The sequence below is a fragment of the Periophthalmus magnuspinnatus genome, chromosome 22 (assembly GCF_009829125.3).
Source record: "Periophthalmus magnuspinnatus isolate fPerMag1 chromosome 22, fPerMag1.2.pri, whole genome shotgun sequence".
Taxonomy (NCBI): domain Eukaryota; kingdom Metazoa; phylum Chordata; class Actinopteri; order Gobiiformes; family Gobiidae; genus Periophthalmus; species Periophthalmus magnuspinnatus.
In genome coordinates this window covers 28,098,981-28,119,253 of record NC_047147.1, presented here as the reverse complement: position 1 = coordinate 28,119,253, position 20,273 = coordinate 28,098,981, and the positions used below count along the sequence as shown (strand labels likewise).

At 42.0% G+C, this 20,273-nt stretch overlaps 1 protein-coding gene across 2 annotated transcripts in view; it reads left to right on the top strand.

Moving 5' to 3' along the window:
• Positions 1-20,273, top strand: part of gabrr2a (gamma-aminobutyric acid type A receptor subunit rho2a) — a 113,888-nt gene that overhangs the window by 24,345 nt on the left and 69,270 nt on the right. For both annotated transcript variants that reach the window (XM_055231351.1, XM_033988194.2), the window contains exon 2: positions 3,456-3,562. In XM_055231351.1, the coding sequence (XP_055087326.1) occupies positions 3,456-3,562 (107 nt within the window). The remainder of the gene's footprint in view (positions 1-3,455; positions 3,563-20,273) is intronic.

Here is a 20,273-nt window from a genome sequence, read left to right as displayed (position 1 = left end):
GTTGCTATGATACTCGCAGTCAGATTTCCAAATGTTCACCGCTATAACTGCTAGCGTCGATCTTTTGGACAAAACCTGCTCTCTAAACAAAAACTATCGACGGTCTATCGCTCTTTTCCGTTGTTGAAGCCCTTTTGATAGACGTGGCTTCTGCGTACTCCCTCAGCAACGTCTAAAAAGTTAAGATATTACTTAAGAAAAATATATATTTCACCTTCTGTGCCTGTGCATCCTGAGACGGCGCGCTAGACGGTCTCAAGCTGTTCTAGCACAAACAAACATTTCAAGGTTTTCGTTCGAATAAAAAGCACTTTATGGAATATGGTTCTAGTGAAAAAAGTATTGCTCTGGTATTTGTCAAACAGATTTGAGTTCTGAGTGTGAATTAATTGACTGTAGACTGGCTCCGCTCTACAAAAGCAACAAAACTGACCAAAGTTCTTACACTTTCCGTCTAAGCTGAGCGTCCGCTGTGTGCTAAACCAGCGGTGTGGACGGAAAACGGCGTTACCTTCAGCTTCCTCGCTCAGGATTGGCTCTATGGTTGCTATGATACTCATGGTCGGCGTTCCAAATTTAAAAATCGCCGCCAAATTCGCCTGTTAGCTGCTAGCGAGCTTCATTTGGCTGCGGTCACGTCGTCCTCTTCGTTTTTACTGTCGACCCAGGTTCAGTTTTGATCGTGAGACCTTTTTTAAACTGTAAAAGTGCACGCTGTAGTTTCTGTAAATCCACACACAAAAACATTTATTTGCGTATCACAGAGTACACAGTAAAATCAATTAATTCTCGTAATGATGTGGTTTCACTGGCCGCGCTGACCTCATCTTTATCATTTTGGAAAATCACATTCAATCAATATGACTAAAATAATAATTACAGCCTTGGGACATTTTCAGACGTAATTCGTTTAAACCAATCGTCGACTTCAAAGCGTGTTTGATTCACTGCCTGATGCGGCTTAAGTGAATTTACTTTATTGAACTGTACAGTAATGATCTGTTAACGAGGTGACGGATGGTTCAATTCCCATTTTTTATGGTTTGATTTATTGAGTTTCTTTGTTCTAATCAGGCCACGTGTGTAGAAACAATTGCCCCCAGTGAAAAATTGTTGAAAATAGAGAATTAAAACCCATTGGTCGCCTCTTAAATCTATTTTTATTTGCATATTGCAGGTAATTTACATGTTTTATCTGCATGAAAGCAAAGTTTATTCATATAAAACACCTTTCACAAACAAAGTGCTGCACAAAAAGAAGTTAAAACTCATAAATATCACAACAGAGTCAGTACAAGAACATGGCCGTCGTAGCAGCCCACAAAGAAACGACTGCACCTTTTAAACGATCGCCGTTTTGAGTTGGGTTTTAAAGGCGTCGACGGATCTAGTGAGGGCAAGAAGAGCGAGAGATTGTTCCAGAGTCTGAGAGCAGCAGCCTGGAAAGAGCCTCAACAAACAAGGCTATAAAAGTCTGCACCAAAATACACATCGAAGTCATGAGGAGCTGGAGAGAAGGACACGACCATTCACGATCTGATTCTCATATGATCTTATGGTTTACACTGGTCCCTCGTTTATGGCGGAGGTTAGGTTCTAAAAATAACCCACAATCGGTGAAATCTGCGTAGTTTTTACTGTTATTCTCTATGTTTTTGTCTGTAGCCCGAGATTAAACCAGCGATAGTCGTGTTATAGACTTGGTTTAGATCTGGTGATGCTCAGAAAGACAAATCTTTACTTCGGTGGAACTTGTGAAAAGTTAAAGAATCGCTGATATAAACTAATACGTCCAATTAAAAGGCTGAAAGAAACAGCGCCCATGTTTGAAACTGACAGTAACTTCCACCTGGATTTGGGCGGTTTGTATATTTTTCTGATACACTGGTCCCTCGTTTATCGCGGGGGTCACGTTCTAAAAATTACCCATGAAGTATCAGCTTTATTTTTTACATTATTCTCTCTGTTTTTGTCTGTAAAACCCCTCACCACACACTTTATACACTTTTCTCACACAGGCGTTAACATTTTCTCACATTTCTCTCTCGTTTAAACTCTCTCAAAGTTCAATCCTTCGTAGGCGTCTTTGTCGGTGCAGAACGTTTCATCGACATTGTGGGTTTTGTCGGGGAGAAAACTAATTGCAAACGTACAGCACTTCAGAGTCACACTGAGATCCAACGTTTATGTAAATTTGTCTGAACACATTCTGTACTGGACAGGAGACACGGCACGGAGGAGACTGATGGACAATGGTCTACAGTCCAACAGCCAATCAGGACGCACGACACAATGGTCTACAGTCCAACAGCCAATCAGGACGCACGACACAATGGTCTACAGTCCAACAGCCAATCAGGACGCAGAACACAATGCACAAAAAGTGACCCGTGATATAGCGAGGGACAACTGTACATCATTTTCTTGTACTTCCAGCCCAGTGTACTATTTCTGCTGTTCTCGAGTCTAAATATATGAAGCATCCTCCAAAAACACGACGCTAAACACTTGACGATCCGACACACGCTGCTCAAATACTCTCCTCCACAAAGGAAAGTCCACAGCGTCAGTTCTAATATATACGTTTTCAAATTTCAAATGCGTTTTCACGGTTTCACGCTATTCCTGAGTCAAGTGTCCTAACCTTTCCCATCATGCCGTGCACCCGCAATTATCACAGCAGGGCCCCCTCTCTGCGCGACACTGTACGACTCGTTTATGACTCTGACAGCCAGACCTCGTTCACCGCGTCGCCGTTTTCCACACGGTTTGTGCTTTTTCATGTATAATGAAAGAGCGTATTGTTTGGATCGTCCTCGTACATCGCAGTTTTGCAAAAGTAATTCAGTTTTTTCTATGTGAAATCAGTTCAAAGTGAAGTTTTCAGTCGTCCCGCTGAGTCTTGTTTACTCTTAATCTTGATTTGTTTATTTTTTATTTTTTGTAATTTTATTTTTATTTATTTTTTATTGCATTTTAACATTTTACAGCACAGGAACAGACAAAAATATATATACATACACACATTAAAAAAATCAGAAAATAATAATAAAAATAATATAATAAAAATAATGATGATGATGATGATAGACGTAGCTAAGTGTTGTAAGCATAATAAGTGATAATATTAATGGAAAGCAATAATACGGGCACAGACGTTGTCCAGAAAACAAAACAGAAACCGCACAGAATACTCAATAAAAAAAAAGTAACAGTAGTAAAATAAAAAAAATATCTGATATAATACTTTTTGATATCAAGTCACGCTCCAGATCTGATGTTATTTCTGCTCTACTTCCATTATAAACTTCTGTTATAGAAGTTTTCAATATATTTAATCATTATCAGTTCATTGTCGAGTTTATATTGTATTAAATCTGTTATACCTTTCATTACACCAATAACTGTTACGTTCTTCACAATCATGACTTTACTTTTTGTTTGTTTTTTTTAAGCTCAATCGCCAAGAAGCCTCCAGATGTGACCAAGTCTCGCAAAGTCAAGACGGAACATTTACTCCGAGTAGATGATCACGACTTCACCATGAGGCCCGGGTTTGGAGGTAAGACTCTGTTTAGTTTGTTAAATGGAAAATAAAGTCTATACATTGGCTCTGTTCTGTTGGTGCTGATATCACTGCGACAACCTCAGAGCGGAACTGTCTAAAGCTGGAACACCTTTAGTACTTTTGACTTTTGCTACTAATTTAATTTAATATATTTATTTATGTGGTTGGGACAGAGCATGTTAACGAACAGACGTGACGCGACAGACATGGATGTAAACACACAGATTATAACCAAAGGATCATTTACATCCATCGTCCCAAGGGCTGGGGTCACAGAGGGGTCAAAATAAAAACAGCTAAATCCCCATAGCTGCACAGATCCCATTATTTACATTTTACCCCCACCCTCTTCATATTTGCCCAAATATGCAAAATATGAAAAGTTAAAGTCACATTGTCACTATAGATGAAGCACGTTTGGTTTGACCAGAACCACTTTTTCATTTGAGCTTTAAAAGAACTGTACGGGACATTCTCTCCGGCTTAGAGACTCTTTTATGGAGGTTTTCAATGGTTTTAAATGTCGTGGGGCAAGAGACCAAGTAGTTAAACAATCGTCTATGTGGAAGATGATCATAGAGTAGAAATAGTTTTCAGCAGTGCTCAGGATGTGACGAAAATTCTGATTGGAACACTTTTTTTTTACGTGACTTTTAAAGGACAATGTTGGGTCTACGATGACTCCAAGGTGTTTAAATTCTGGGACCAGATCGAGTTCTCCTCTGTTGAGAAAGACTTTGGATTGCTTTCGTTCAGTGTGACGTTTATAGACGTACATTCAGAACGTTTTTTGTGGTGTTTAACAAGATGCACACGTCCTTAAACCCGTTATATCCCAATAAACACACAGTAAACTCCAGATTCCTCCAGGATTAATTCATTATTTCATCCGTCTGTTTAAAAGTGCAATATGTCACTTTTCTCGTGGAGGATCTGCTTCCTGTATCCCTCTATCTCTCCACTGCTTTCCCTAGAATGTCCCACAGTACGGCATTGAACGTATCTATTTGCACGGAGACAAACATGTGACGCCACCAGGCCAAGTTACAGTCGAGATCTACGGAGAGGCGACTAGTCAGAGTGTGTGCTGTGTTTGTATTTTTATAGCTGCGATATGTAACTAAACATCTGCAAGACAGTTAATGCCATACTGTGGAACAATCCGAGCAAGGAGGGAGACAAGCAAGTATCAGAAAAGTTACGTAGTGTGTCTTTAACATAATTACTACTACTACTACTGCTACTATGACCGGTGGTTGTATTGATACCATCACTTTTACTAGTACTTAATAATAATAATAATAATAATACATTTTATTTATATAGAGCTTTTCAAGATACTCAAAGACACTTTACATAGAAGAACAATAAAAAAAAATACAAATATACAAACATTTAAAATCAACACTCACAATAATTAAAGATTAAAAGCAGCTTTGAACAGGTGAGTCTTTAGGTGTTTTTTGAAGATGCTGAGGTCGGTGCGGTCCCAGAGTTGTTGCTGTGGAGTGTTCCAGAGGGCGGGGGCAGCGATGGAGAAGGCTCTGTCTCCTCAGGTTCTCCTCAGGTTCAGAGCTTGGTCCTACAGGGGAGGGAGAGGAGGTTTGCGTTTGAGGAGTGGAGGGAGCGAGAGGGAGTGTGGTGATGGAGCAGATCTGTGAGGAGGGGGCAGGTTATGGAGAGCTTTGAAAGTGATGAGAAGAACTTTGAACTGAATTCGCTGAGAAATGGGGAGACAATGGAGGTTTTGGAGGACCGGGGTGATGTGTTCACACAGACGGGTGTGTGTGAGGAGGCGGGCAGCAGAGTTTTGTATGTATTGCAGTTTATTAAGTGTTTTTGAGGGTGTACCATATAGGATGCTATTGCAGTAATCGATTCTGGATGCGATGAATGCATGGATTAAAGTTTCTGCAGCTGAAAAGGTACTTATGATACTACCACTGCTATGGATGAAACGTTCTGCACCAACAAAGACGCCTACGAAGGTTTGAACTTTGAGAGAGTTTAACCGAGAGAGAAATGTGAGAAAATGTTAACGTCTGTGTGAGAAAAGTGTATAAAGTGTGTGGTGAGGGGTTTTACAGACAAAAACAGAGAGAATAACTGTAAAAATAAAGCTGATACTTCAGGGATTTCGTCTATTGTGGGTTATTTTTAGAATGTAACCTCCACGATAAACCAGGGACCAGTGTGTTACAAATATACAAATCATCCAAATCCAGGTGGAAGTTACTGTCAGTTTCAAACACGGCTGTTTCTTTCAGCCTTTTAACTGGACGTATTAGTTTATGTCAGCGATTCTCAAACTTTTCACAACAAGTTCCACCAAAGTAAAGATTTCTTGCCTTTCTGAGCATCACCAGATCTAACTGACTGTCGCAGGTTTAATCTCGGGCTAAACCAGGTTCTGTCATTTCCACTACAGTAATAAAGAAGAAATTCAAAGGATTCAAAAGTGGATAAAATGAACTGTAAAATTTGGCGAACGCACAAACTGAAGCGCCGTCCAAGTCCCATCTTAAGGAGTTTGAAAAAGACAGTTTTATATCTGTTTTTGTGCTGTCATCACTTATCATTGAAAAGATGAATATATCCCATTTTTGAGCCCATCTTCCCCGCACGAGGCCGGGCTTGAGGACAGTATGATGTAGTGGACCTTGCAGCTCCATGGAGACAATAGACGTGTCCTTCTACTTTTCTAGTTTGACGGATGTTTTTATCCCAGCTCGCAGTGAAGCACCCCCCTAAGCCACTTCCAAAATCAATACTTCTCTGGACAGAACACGGGAGAAAGGGGAGGGCCAAGGCTCAACGTCCCCTCTGAGATGACACAAGCCGAGGCAGAAGGTCACTCGTGTGTGTGGGTTAGCGCGTTAGCACGTTAGCGTCTCGTGTAATTGATCGGTCTTTGGAGCTTCACTCAGATATGTACGGCTCTTTGAAGTTAAACCAATTTACAGACTCCATCAATCCAAAACTCCTCTGTGCGCGCGTCTTCATTTTTCTCAGTAATCCCGTTCTCTCGCAAAGTCGTTACCAGAACAAAGATGTTTTTCATTCTCATAGAAGTGAAGCCGCTATTGAGGAAGTTGGTGGTTTGCGTGGCTTTGAAACAGAATCCTCCATAATGCAGACACTTGTACATAAACAGTTGGCATCCTGTAATTACTTGTTTTCAGAGAGTAACACGTGACAAAAAACTGTTCAGGGATGTGAAGGATATGAAGACGGAGAACTCTTTTTCAAAGGACTTTCCAAATACTGCAGTTATTCGTGGTTTTTTTCAAAGTTGAATAGTTGACACATTATCTGAGGATGTGTTTAATCTGATTAAACCTTCATGCTTCGTTTCTGATGGGTTTTAGTTCTTTTACCCTATGCACTGCTGTCACTTTAAAGATGAAAATGTGTGTGTGAGTGAATGAGCTGAACTTGAACCTTCAACCTTGAAAGTGTGTACATTTTTAAAGTAATGCATGGGGCTATAATGTCCAATTTTATGTATTCACAAGGTTGAGGCTTTAATACGAGGGTCATTCAATAAATAAGGTATAAGGACTTTTATACACATAGAAGCTTACTTTTTTATTTTATTTTGTTTTACTTGTTTTTCACATGGATTTAATTTCTTTTGCAGATTAAAAAAAACAAAAACTTTGAGAGTTTTGGCGATTAACGAAGATGGTCGACCAAGAAGCTCCAGGACTGAACAGCGGTCAGTTATCACGTTTTTGGTTGCTGAAGGTGCAAACCCGTTGAAATTCACAGGAGAATGTCACTGTGTCTGGTTCATCTCAGGAGACGTCACTTCTGTAGCCTCCCTCATCATTTTTTTGGCTGAAACATGTGAAACCAGACACAGTGACATTCTCCTGTGAATTTCAACGGGTTTGCACCTTCAGCCAAAAACGTGATAACTGACCGCTGTTCAATCCTGGAGCTTCTTGGTCGACCATCTTTGTTAATCGTCAAAACTCTCAAAGTTTTTTTTTTTATCTGCAAAAGAAATTAAATCCATGTGAAAAACAAGTTTAAAAAGTAAGCTTCTATGTGTTTAAAAGTCCTTATACCGAAAAATTCACCTTATTTATTGAATGATCCTCGTATAAGTCCTCGTTTTTGCCTCTTCCTGCACCTGCTTTTTTATGTATTCTGTGCTTTTTTTTTTATGGCTAATGGGGATCCAAACAGAAGGGGAAGCACGGCCTCTGATTGGCTCGTTTGCAACTGACGATGTCTTTGCTGATTGGCTAGTGCGACCGTTTTCTCTAACTTAAGCCATTTTCAGTCAATATCTACACTTAACCTGACAGAAGCAGGAACACAGCAGCCAATCAGGGACTGCCATTCTCCCGCCATCCTCGAAACAAAACATTAGCAACTGGGTGAACACGTGCTACGAGACGATGGAAAGAATTTTGGTCAGTTTTGTAGAGTGGAGCCAGTCTACAGCCAATTAATTCACACCCAGAACTCAAATCTGTTTGACAAATACCAGAGCAATACTTTTTTCACTAGAACCATATTCCATAAAGTGCTTTTTATTCGAACGAAAACCTTGAAATGTTTGTTTGTGCTAGAACAGCTTGAGACCGTCTAGCGCGCCGTCTCAGGATGCACAGGCACAGAAGGTGAAATATATATTTTTCTTAAGTAATATCTTAACTTTTTAGACGTTGGTGAGGGAGTACGCAGAAGCCACGTCTATCAAAAGGGCTTCGAGAACGGAAAAGAGCGATAGACCGTCGATAGTTTTTGTTTAGAGAGCAGGTTTTGTCCAAAAGATTGACGCTAGCAATTTGGAAATCCGACTGCGAGTATCATAGCAACCAAAGAGCCAATCAGGAGCGAGACTATTGCCGCTTAGCAACGCTGTCAATCAAAAAACCTGTTGCTAACGCTAACGGGAGCGACCTCGGTGAAAGAAGGACCTGATTTGTCTGTTATTAATGTTCATATCTTGATTTACAGACACAATAGTGAAATAAAAACCCCAGGATCATGTAGAGGGTTAATACGAACATTTAAGACCAAAATGGCGAGTAGTTACAGAGAGAATGTTGATATGTTTCAGCGCAGCAGTGAGCGGGTTAGCTGAGTCTATTTATATATACAGTCTAATGGTGTAGGCTTTAAAATAAACCACAGTTTGTTAGCGTAGTACTGCATTTTAGAAACATGGTTCGTTCTAATGCTGTGGCTTTCTCAGTTTTGCTTCTCTATAAAACATCATTTCCATAAAGTTGTTTATCAAAAGAAACGACAATGAACTCAAGGTTTGTTCTTTGTGACTCTGCTGATTCATCTACGCACACCGGCTCTTGAAGTGGGTAAAAAAATCACCTTGTTCATCGGGTTTTGTTGAAAGCAGAGAGGGTTGCAATGGGATTATAGTTTCTTTGTGAAGAGGCAGAGCATGTCGTGGAAATGGGACTAAAAATAGCTTTGGAGCGTGCATGGATCCCAGCAGAGGCGATACAGCTCCAGTCGCATTAGCAAAGAGAGTCTCCCTGTATTTCCTCCAGCCTCCCCGGGAGAGGAGCCAGCACAACAAAAACAATATTAAAGTCAAGCCCCGGAGTTCTCAAGAGGGGGAGAATATAGGTCCATCTTGTTCACTAAAGTAGACAGTTGTGTTGGTCTGAAAAGCTGTTTTTGATTCAGTGGAAGTATGCCTTTGTGATCGAAAACTGACATTCAAGTGCTACGTATTTTTGCTTTGTGCTGAAACCAATGTCTCCGATGGCTTTGAATAGTTTGTCATGGAGCAGAAACAGAAATTAAACCAGGAATATTGAAAAAAAAAAACTCCTGTTGACAACCATATTTTGCAGTCAGAGAACGTGAACGTGCTGCTTTAGCCCAAACTACCTGCACTCTCCATCCTCCATCAGCCAAATCATCGTCTCCCATCGACTAGGGATGTTTTCAATGGTTAATTTCACTTTTATTTTATTTTAAGTTTCCGCTGTCCTTGTAGCATCTGCTTTTTAGAAATACAGCTTCTCAAGTAATGGAACTCACCAGTGCAACTCAGCACGGTTTTTCTTTTCTGTCCAAGTTGAATCCAAGCACATGAAGGTAAATCTCACAAACACGATTTTCAAGGATGTTTTTTGCTTTTCTATTCAGGGTTTGAATAATAATAATAATAATAATAATGATGCAATTTTGTTTTGCACTTGTAATATGGTTGTCAAAAGTATCGAAAATCAGTAAATACTAAAACTAGTATTGGAACTAGATACTCGTTTGAGCGACTAAACCGGGACTAAACCAGGACTAAACCAGGACCAGACAGGACCATGAAACACTTTGAACCTACTGGATGAAACCAGGACTGAGCCAGGACTAAACCAAGATTAGATCAAGACTAGACCAGGACTAGACCATAACTTTGGACCATATGAAACCGTTTAAAATGAACCAGTTCTGTTTTTCGTGTTTTTAAAATGTCAAAAATCAGGTCCTGCTCGTTTTTCCACGTGCGCAGAGCGAGATGTGCTGCGTCTCAGTCTCCTCGGGATGTGCTGCGTGTCCGTGGTCTCCGTCTCCTCGGGATGTGCTGCGTGTCCGTGGTCTTCGTCTCCTCGGGATGTGCTGCGTGTCCGTGGTCTCCGTCTCCTCGGGATGTGCTGCGTGTCCGTGGTCTTCGTCTCCTCGGGATGTGCTGCGTGTCCGTGGTCTTCGTCTCCTCGGGATGTGCTGCGTGTCCGTGGTCTTCGTCTCCTCGGGATGTGTCTCTAATCTGTCTGATGTGTGAAAAGAGTTGACAGAGTCTCCAGTTTGCTGAAGCTGCAGATGTTGCTCCAGCTAAAAGTGAACACGCTCTCACAAACTTTACAAGAAATGTGACTTTGAGCAGAGCGAACGTGACAGTTACAAGAGAGAAAGGCTGAGGAGGCAAAGGACCCGTGTTACATGTTACCCAGCATGCTTTGTTCTTTCCAATTCTGCAGAGTGCGCCTATAAAACACTGCACACTGGAACGTTAAAAGAGGAGTACTAAGCAAAATGTACTTTTTGGAGCATTCTACCTCATTATAAGGTTGTCCAGTCGTCAAAAACATCTCTGAAGAGGTTTTAGATTTCATCCACGCTTGTTTGAGTAATCTAGTGATCTGTCTTGGGCCCTAATTACAGTTGGTAGTTTTTATTCTGTCCAATGCTCTGCCCACAAGCCTAAATCAGCCAAGCTCCTGTGCAACAATCCTCCATAAAAACACAAAAGCGTGATACAAAAGAGGCGGCACTTTGAATTCAACTCGAGCCACTTCACACTTTCAGTCCTGGTCTAGTCCTGGTCTAGTCCTGGTTTAGTCCTGGTTTAATCCTGGTCTAGTCCTGGTCTAGTCCTGGTCTAGTCTTGGTCTAGTCCTGGTCTAGTCCTGGTCTAGTCCTGGCCTAGTCCTGGTTTAGTCCTGGTTTAGTTTAGTTTAGTCCTGGTCTAGTCCTGGTTTAGTTTAGTCCTGGTTTAGTCCTGGTTTAGTCCTGGTTTAATCCTGGTCTAGTCCTGGTCTAGTCCTGGTCTAGTCCTGGTCTAGTCCTGGCCTAGTCCTGGCCTAGTCCTGGCCTAGTCCTGGTTTAGTCCTGGTTTAGTCCTGGTTTAGTCCTGGTTTAGTCCTGGTTTAGTTTAGTCCTGGTCTAGTCCTGGTTTAGTTTAGTCCTGGTTTAGTCCTGGTTTAGTCCTGGTTTAATCCTGGTCTAATCCTGGTCTAGTCCTGGTCTAGTCCTGGTTTAGTCCTGGTTTAATCCTGGTCTAGTCCTGGTCTAGTCCTGGTCTAGTCTTGGTCTAGTCCTGGTCTAGTCCTGGTCTAGTCCTGGCCTAGTCCTGGTTTAGTCCTGGTTTAGTTTAGTTTAGTCCTGGTCTAGTCCTGGTTTAGTTTAGTCCTGGTTTAGTCCTGGTTTAGTCCTGGTTTAATCCTGGTCTAGTCCTGGTCTAGTCCTGGTCTAGTCCTGGTCTAGTCCTGGCCTAGTCCTGGCCTAGTCCTGGCCTAGTCCTGGTTTAGTCCTGGTTTAGTCCTGGTTTAGTCCTGGTTTAGTCCTGGTTTAGTTTAGTCCTGGTCTAGTCCTGGTTTAGTTTAGTCCTGGTTTAGTCCTGGTTTAGTCCTGGTTTAATCCTGGTCTAATCCTGGTCTAGTCCTGGTCTAGTCCTGGTCTAGTCCTGGCCTAGTCCTGGCCTAGTCCTGGTTTAGTCCTGGTTTAGTCCTGGTTTAGTCCTGGTCTAGTCCTGGTTTAGTTTAGTTTAGTCCTGGTCTAGTCCTGGTTTAGTTTAGTCCTGGTTTAGTCCTGGTCTAATCCTGGTCTAATCCTGGTCTAGTCCTGGTCTAGTCCTGGTCTAGTCCTGGTCTAGTCCTGGCCTAGTCCTGGTCTAGTCCTGGTTTAGTTTAGTTTAGTCCTGGTCTAGTCCTGGTTTAGTTTAGTTTAGTCCTGGCCTAGTCCTGGTTTAGTCCTGGTCTAGTCCTGGTTTAGTCCTGGTTTAGTCCTGGTTTAGTCCTGGCCTAGTCCTGGTCTAGTCCTGGTTTAGTTTAGTTTAGTCCTGGTCTAGTCCTGGTTTAGTTTAGTTTAGTCCTGGCCTAGTCCTGGTTTAGTCCTGGTCTAGTCCTGGTTTAGTCCTGGTTTAGTCCTGGTTTAGTCCTGGTCTAGTCCTGGTTTAGTCCTGGTTTAGTCCTGGTTTAGTCCTGGTTTAGTCCTGGTTTAGTCCTGGTTTAGTCTTTAAATTGTCAGAGTTTTGTTGTCATGGTGAAGCTCCCAACAACTAGCATGCGATCGCGCACTTTTTAATAATTGGACAGCAAAACACTTTCTAATTAGATGCAGTGACATATTTGGACCTGAGCTGTTTAAACATTTTATCTGTGCAGGGAAAAGAGGATTTATGCTCAGATACATGAGTAAAATCAGATCTAGGGAAGGGACACACAGATTTGAGACAGTATCAGGCTTTAGTTCACTACTTTTCTTCTTCTTGGTACAAACTGTCATGACGTAATACAAATCTGCTACAAAATCAGACAATAACCACACAATCGTCAGCCATTGTGCCCGATAATCTGCAGGTTGTAGGTTTTATGGTACAGAATATGTCCGCCGCCGAGTGCCTGTGCCACTCATATCTGCCTCTGTCACAGCGGATAATGGATTACATCATACGACTCTGCGATCGGACGCTAAATGCCAACACATGTCGAGCGCCGCTGTCTGCTGATGGATACTGGGCTATTGACTCAATCTGGCTCCGGCTCCGCGCCCCGTTTAGATTTACTGCGGCTTCAAATCATCCAAATTTAGACTCCGATGACGCGATACCAAAAAGGCCACTACACTCAGCGCGATTAGTTTACGCCGCTGTTTCTGAATAACGTACAGTGCTCGCTAAAATCCCATTAAGCCGCCGTCGGTAAGTGGTTAGCACTTATGAGGCTTTTGGTCTAAAATTGGTTATCCTAATGGGTTTTTCCAGGTATCCCCGTTTCTCTAAAGGTGCATTATGTAACTTTTCTGCTGGTGCCATTGCCACTTTCTTGTTTCCACGGTGATGTGCTGTGCCTGTCGTGTTTTACACTATTTTATTAAACTTATTTACTCTGTGTTTGCTCAAGTACAAGTGTTCAGACTAACAGCCATAATGTACTGTGAGCAGGGCTCGCCTCTGCACAGATCTGACTTGTGACGTGGCCTGATGCTGTGCTTGTTTCCATGGAGAGCAGGTGGATAGTGCCGAGGTTTGGTCCTGGTTTGAGGTCAGTTTGGTGCTTATGTAGACTTTGGTTCTGTTAGTCCTGGTTTAGTCCTGGTTTAGTCCTGGTCTAGTCCTGGTCTAGTCCTGGTCTAGTCCTAGTTTAGTCCTAGTTTAGTCCTAGTTTAGTCCTAGTTTAGTCCTGCTCTAGTTCTGCTCTAGTCCTGCTCTAGTCCTAGTTTAGTCCTGGTCTAGTCCTAGTTTAGTCCTGCTCTAGTCCTGCTCTAGTCCTGCTCTAGTCCTGCTCTAGTCCTGCTCTAGTCCTAGTTTAGTCCTGGTCTAGTCCTAGTTTAGTCCTGCTCTAGTTCTGCTCTAGTCCTGCTCTAGTCCTAGTTTAGTCCTGGTCTAGTCCTAGTTTAGTCCTGCTCTAGTCCTGCTCTAGTCCTGGTCTAGTCCTGCTCTAGTCCTGCTCTAGTCCTGCTCTAGTCCTGCTCTAGTCCTAGTTTAGTCCTGGTCTGGTCCTAGTTTAGTCCTGCTCTAGTCCTGCTCTAGTCCTGCTCTAGTCCTGGTCTAGTCCTAGTTTAGTCCTAGTTTAGTCCTGCTCTAGTCCTGCTCTAGTCCTGCTCTAGTCCTGCTCTAGTCCTAGTTTAGTCCTGCTCTAGTCCTGCTCTAGTCCTGCTCTAGTCCTGCTCTAGTCCTGCTCTAGTCCTGCTCTAGTCCTGCTCTAGTCCTGGTCTAGTCCTGCTCTAGTCCTGCTCTAGTCCTGCTCTAGTCCTGCTCTAGTCCTGCTCTAGTCCTGCTCTAGTCCTGGTTTAGTCCTGCTCTAGTCCTGCTCTAGTCCTGCTCTAGTCCTGCTCTAGTCCTGCTCTAGTCCTGGTCTAGTCCTGCTCTAGTCCTAGTTTAGTCCTGGTAGTCCTGGTTTAGTCCTGGTTTAGTCCTGGTTTTATTTTGGTCTAGTCCTGGTCTAGTCCCGCTCTAGTCCCGCTCTAGTCCCGCTCTAGTCCCGCTCTAGTCTCGCTCTAGTCTCGCTCTAGTCCCGCTCTAGTCCCGCTCTAGTCCTGCTCTAGTCCTGCTCTAGTCCCGCTCTAGTCCCGCTCTAGTCCCGCTCTAGTCCCGCTCTAGTCCCGCTCTAGTCCCGCTCTAGTCCCGCTCTAGTCCCGCTCTAGTCCCGCTCTAGTCCCGCTCTAGTCCCGGTCTAGTCCTAGTTTAGTCCTGCTCTAGTCCTGCTCTAGTCCTACTCTAGTCCTGGTTTAGTCCTGCTCTAGTCCTGCTCTAGTCCTGCTCTAGTCCTGGTCTAGTCCTGGTCTAGTCCTGGTCTAGTCCTGGTCTAGTCCTAGTTTAGTCCTGGTAGTCCTGGTTTAGTCCTGGTTTTATTTTGGTCTAGTCCTGGTCTAGTCCTAGTTTAGTCCTGCTCTAGTCCTGCTCTAGTCCCGCTCTAGTCCCGCTCTAGTCCCGCTCTAGTCCTGGTCCCAAACTTGACCCTGATCTTCCCAAACACGACGGGACTTTTCATTCTCTTCAATCTAAAGTGTGTTTCTTTTTCCAAACGTCTTTGCGGAGTGTGTCTCACTCCGCCCATACTTCCAGAGTATTCCAGACGCTCCGGGTCTGCGGGGGGCCTCTCTGCTGTCGGAGATCGGCCTGTGTCTTTCTCGTCTGTTGTATTTATAGATTTGACCCCAGAGGAAACGTACAAAGACGAAAGTTTCATTTTAAATCCTCCGCCGTCCGCCATTGTTCTATTGTTTCCCATTCACATCCAAGCAAACTGGTAATGCATTTGTTAATTATCATTTATATTAGCGCACGGGAGAATTGATTGTCTTCCGAGCCAATATCTAATTTGAAAGGATTTAGCAGTTTGGAAATTCAATGAGCACTTGAATAAATTAGACCAGACTTTTATTATTTTTATGACTACGACGTGAATAATCTGAGACTTTAAAGTATGTCGTCTTGAGTCCGTGTTCAGATCAATGCTGTTTAAGATCTACACTTCAATTATGTTTTATTCAACATATGTGTCAAACTCAAGGCCCACGTGCCAAATGTGGCCCGCCGTGTCATTTTATGCGGTCCACAGCGAGGTATATTAAACGTTATACAGACATTTTTTCACATCTATGGAAATACACGTGCAGTATTTGTAAATTGGATAAGTAATAAATACAGAAAGTTTATGAACAAGTAAAAAAAAAAGTAGTTTTACGTTAAATCTGGCCCTTTGAGTTTGACCGTTTGGCCGACGGTGAAAATATGTTTGATGCCCCCGTTTTAGAAAGTTGCACACAGTTTAGTTTTATTCAACTTGAACACCATTTGTGAAAAAGAACGAACAGTCAAATTCAAGCTAACGATCGTGATTATCCATTATCAGGAGAAATAGCGCAACTACACAAAATTAAAACACCTTAATATGCAAAATCTACTTTTTCGAGCTTTTGACCCGGTTCTAATTGTTTCTCCTTCGCATTTACCCACGCAAAGTTGTATTTAGTCTTTATTCTCTTGCACTTGATGCGTCGTTGCTCTGATCTATCCATGTTTTGGCCCAAATTTTTAAAACTGCTTCGCACTAGCATGATTGGCGGCTGTCCACAGGAGCGGCTGACAGGACGCGCTGATGTGTTGAGACGAGTTTTACCGTGAAGGGACAGAAATCAGCTCCTATTGCGCTCTGAAATTTTATATAACGCAGAAGTAAACTGTGAGGTTTGGACACTTTTTCTTTCTTAATTTCCCATGTTTATTTTCCGTTTTAATTCATAAGAAGTTACAGGAAAAAAATGTTAAATACGTGAAAACGGCGAGACTGAAAAAAGCTGAACCCCGATATAGCGAGGGGCGACTGTATTTGTGTTTTCCTGTATATTTTTGTTAGTTTTGAATTCTTCCCTAGTTTTTCTAAGTATATTTTTCATCATTTTGCTCTTGGTTGTTTTGGTTTTGTGTCCCGGAGTCTTTAAATAGCGTTAGCCCGGCGTGTTCGCTCTCTCTCTGCTCGCCGCTCTCCGCTGGTCGGTCTGGGTCCTGCGCTGCCCCCTTCTGGCGTCTCCATGCCGGGTCCGTAGCTTTAGTTAGTTTAGCTTCTGTTGTTTGTCCTGGTGAGTCTGGACGTCCTGTTTTTGTTCTTTATTTCATGAAGTTTGAGTTGTTTTTTCGTTAGTGTAGGGACAGCGCACCGTCCTTATTTTACGTTGGTCTTTTTCCTTCTTCCTTTGTTTTTTTGGGGCACGGGGTTTGATAAGGATTTTTTAAAACAACTTTAAAAACTTAAGAAGAACCAGAAGTCACAAAATAATAAACATGTTTCTTTTATTAAGTTATTTTAAATGACTCATCTGCAGACAAACGCACAGTATGTCTTTAAACGAGCACTGCGTCATTTTCCGGGTGCAGGACTGCTACCTGCCGCCTGCCTGTCTCCATGGAGATGTCATAGCTTTTCCTGGAATGTTCCTCAGTGTGACATTAATTTATCCAGCTTTAAAAAAATACATAGAGAAACATGCATTCGTGCTGGTGCTGCCTCCGCGACTCGGCCTCGGGTAAGAAGAAGAAAATGGATGGATGACGTTCTTGCTGTGGGCCTTTGTGACTCGCCTTTCTACAGATCTGACCTGTAACGTGGAAAGTTTTAGCGTTGGTGGTTTGTGCTGCTGTGGACTCAAAGCGGTCTGCCGTATTCATTGCCGTTGGCCTTGGCGGAGGTCTCTACTGAGGCTATCGTTTAAAATTACTCTATTACTCAATACTATCAGTTCAACTTTCTGTACGTCCTAATTGAATTTCATTATAGTTTACGGCTTCTAATATAATACAGACCATTTTACCGGCCTTTAGAGAACCATATTTAATAAAACACCAGTGTTTTTTTACGGTCTTTGGTATAGTCCGCCTCGCCGCCGCCGTAACACGACACCCAGAGGAACAGAGCGAAACCTGCTTATTACTTTCTGTCCATTATCTTGTTCGTAAATGACATAACCATCACCGCTTTGTAGGAGATGTTCCCGTCCGTGTGGTCATTGGTAAAAGCGAGTGCGAGGGCGAGCGTTTGCGTTTGTATTAACCGTTTTTAATCCCGGCTAAGATAACACATTAAGCTCACTGTTAATCCAAGAGCGAGGTAGATTATTCGTAGTTGTGCGTTGTGACGTGGGGCGACGGTGTGCTCAGGCCGCTATGTGCTTTTCAGAAAATGTGATGGTTTAATTCTGGATTTATAAAGGGACATAAATCTCGATACGCGCAGTCGATTACTTTATTATAGATTGAGCGCGCGAGTCTAAACCTCAGACGTGGTAAAGCATAAACACATTTTTATAAAGCGCTTTTCCACTTTCAAGCCACTCAAAGCTCTTTACGCCAACAATAGACGCTTAGAGGAACAGGGGGTTAAGTGTCTTGCCCAAAAACACGACGACAGCATTCGTTTGTGTGTGGAATTGCACCGCCAACCCGTGTGAAAGCGGCGCAACCAATGATATTTATGCAAGAGCGGGATTCGTGTGGACCAGTGGACAAAAACTCTACTAGCGGAGCGTCTTTTTTGATGAAAATATTGAACTGTTGCCGTAGAAATGAACAATTCAGAACCAAATATTCAAATTTTTAAAATGGGCAACGGTGCAGAAAATGTCACCCTTAAACAGGACGCTGAAATTACATAAACGTTGGATCTCAGTGTGACTCTGAAGTGCTGTACGTTTGCGATTTGTTTCCTCCCCGACAAAACCCACAATGTCGATGAAACGTTCTGCACCGACAAAGACGCCTACGAAGGTTTGAACTTTGAGAGAGTTTAAACGAGAGAGAAATGTGAGAAAATGTTAACGCCTGTGTGAGAAAAGTGTATAAAGTGTGTGGTGAGGGAAAATAAAGAAAAAGAAATAAAGAAAAAAGAAAGAAAGAGAAAAAGGAAGAAGGAAAAAGAAGAAGGAAGAAGAGGGAAAAATGTGTGAGAAAAGTGTATAAAGTGTGTGGTGAGGGAAAAGAAATAAAAAAAGAAAAGAAAATGAAAGAAAGAAAAAAGAAAGAAAAAGAAAATGTAAGAAAGAGAAAAAGGAGAAAGAAAGAAAAAGAAAAGAAGGAAGATGAAGGAAGAGTGTGTGAGAAAAGTGTATAAAGTGTGTGGTGAGGGGTTTTACAGCCAAAAAACATATAAAATGGAGCGGATTTAGCCCATTGCGGGTTATTTTTAGAACATAACCCCCGCGATAAACGAGGGACCAGTGTATTCGTATATTCACTGCTGTCACTTCCACTTGGTGTTTATGGATTACAGAACAAAAAACAAATGTCTACTATATTAAACACGACGCCAAACACACAGACCTCTGCCAAGGCTTTGACCCAATGTTTTGACCCAGAGACTTTACGTAGTGTTGTTTGGAGTTGGTATTGAATCGCGACAGTAGATGCTGAACAATTTTGTCTAATTTCAATATTTCTAATGAATATTGTGATCAGATTTATGCTTTAACGATGGGATTTTACTCAAAGTTCACAGTTAACGTGACCTGAAACACTGCAGAACATGTTTGTAGACGTCGAAACTACTGTATAAGCAGATTTTTACAATATATTTATTATTGTCTGCAGCCAAAATGATGCCACTGTCATCCTGAGCTGAGCTTTTTGTGGTTATTCAAATGACTCGCAGCACCATCACACCAAATAAATACTGTATAATAAATAAAAACTCAATGTATCAGTGAACAACAGCAAGTCTACATTCACAAAGCTTTTCTTCTTGCCGCATCTACCTTTTGTGTGCACATTGAAATACCGCCTCGCCACAGCAGTCCTGCTTCATTCAGTCTCTGCAGTGCTGCTCCTAATTACTGAATAACTGGGCTTATGTCTGTCTGCCACAACTGCAGATGACCTTTAGTCCAGCGAGACTCCCTCCTCTCCGCTCCGGCAGCACTCGCATTTGTGTCATTAACTTTCCATCAGCGGCTCGTCTCTGCCTGTGACCACAAACCTGCCTCTAGGTAACACATTTTAGGAGAGCTGTGCCTCAAATAATGTCATTGTCTGGATTTCTGCCTCCAGAACTTAGCAACTGCAATATGAGAGATATCCTGAGCACGTCTTATGGCGCAAAACGGATTTCCTTTTGGAGTGTGTTGTCTGTTTTGGAAAAAAAAGAGGCAAAGGTGGTTGTTTTAAAGCAGACCTATTCTGCATAATCTATGTTTTTAGAGGTTTTAACCATGTGAGTTGTTTCTCCTTCTCATTTACCCTCTTAAGGTTTGTATTTAGACTTGAAAGCAGTCCTCAAATAGTGGGGAACATGCTTTTCTTTGCTTTTCTAGAATAAAGTGTAATTGCACCTCCACTACAGTAGGTGGCAGTGGTGCTCTCATTGTCAGAGTGTAGGATTAGCTCTATGGTGTAGGGTTTGTGCTCGTACAAAGAGCAGGAGAGAGTGAACAGATCGAACACAGAACAAACCTCAAGAGACACGACGGAAAAATATTTAACAGGACGAAAAGACGGAGACAGACGGAGGTAAAGAGATAAACGAACGTCGCCCGAAAGAAAGACGAGGAAGAGCGACGAAGAGCATGTAGCACTCGACTTCACCGTGACCACGAGACGAGGACAGACCGGTGTGTCTGTGTCTAAAAATGTTGTCTGTGGAGAAGCACGAAGACAAATAAATGAAGACGTCACTTAAGGACATTACCCCCCGATCACGACGAGAAGAGAAGAAGAGTTTATACAGAGAAAACGCCACGAATATTTACAACAATCATCCAACTTTGTGAATGATACTTCAGTCATTTTGGTCTCGTTAGTGTCGACAATCAATGAATTTAGTATGATTTATGCATTTTATTTAATTTGAATGTTTTAATTTGATATTTATTTAATTTTAATGCATTATTTTGATATTTATTTCATTTTTATTTATTAATTTGAGATTTATTTTTATTTATTAATTTGAGATTTATTTAATTTGTATTTATTATTTTGAGATATATTTAATTTTATTTTATTATTTTGATTTTT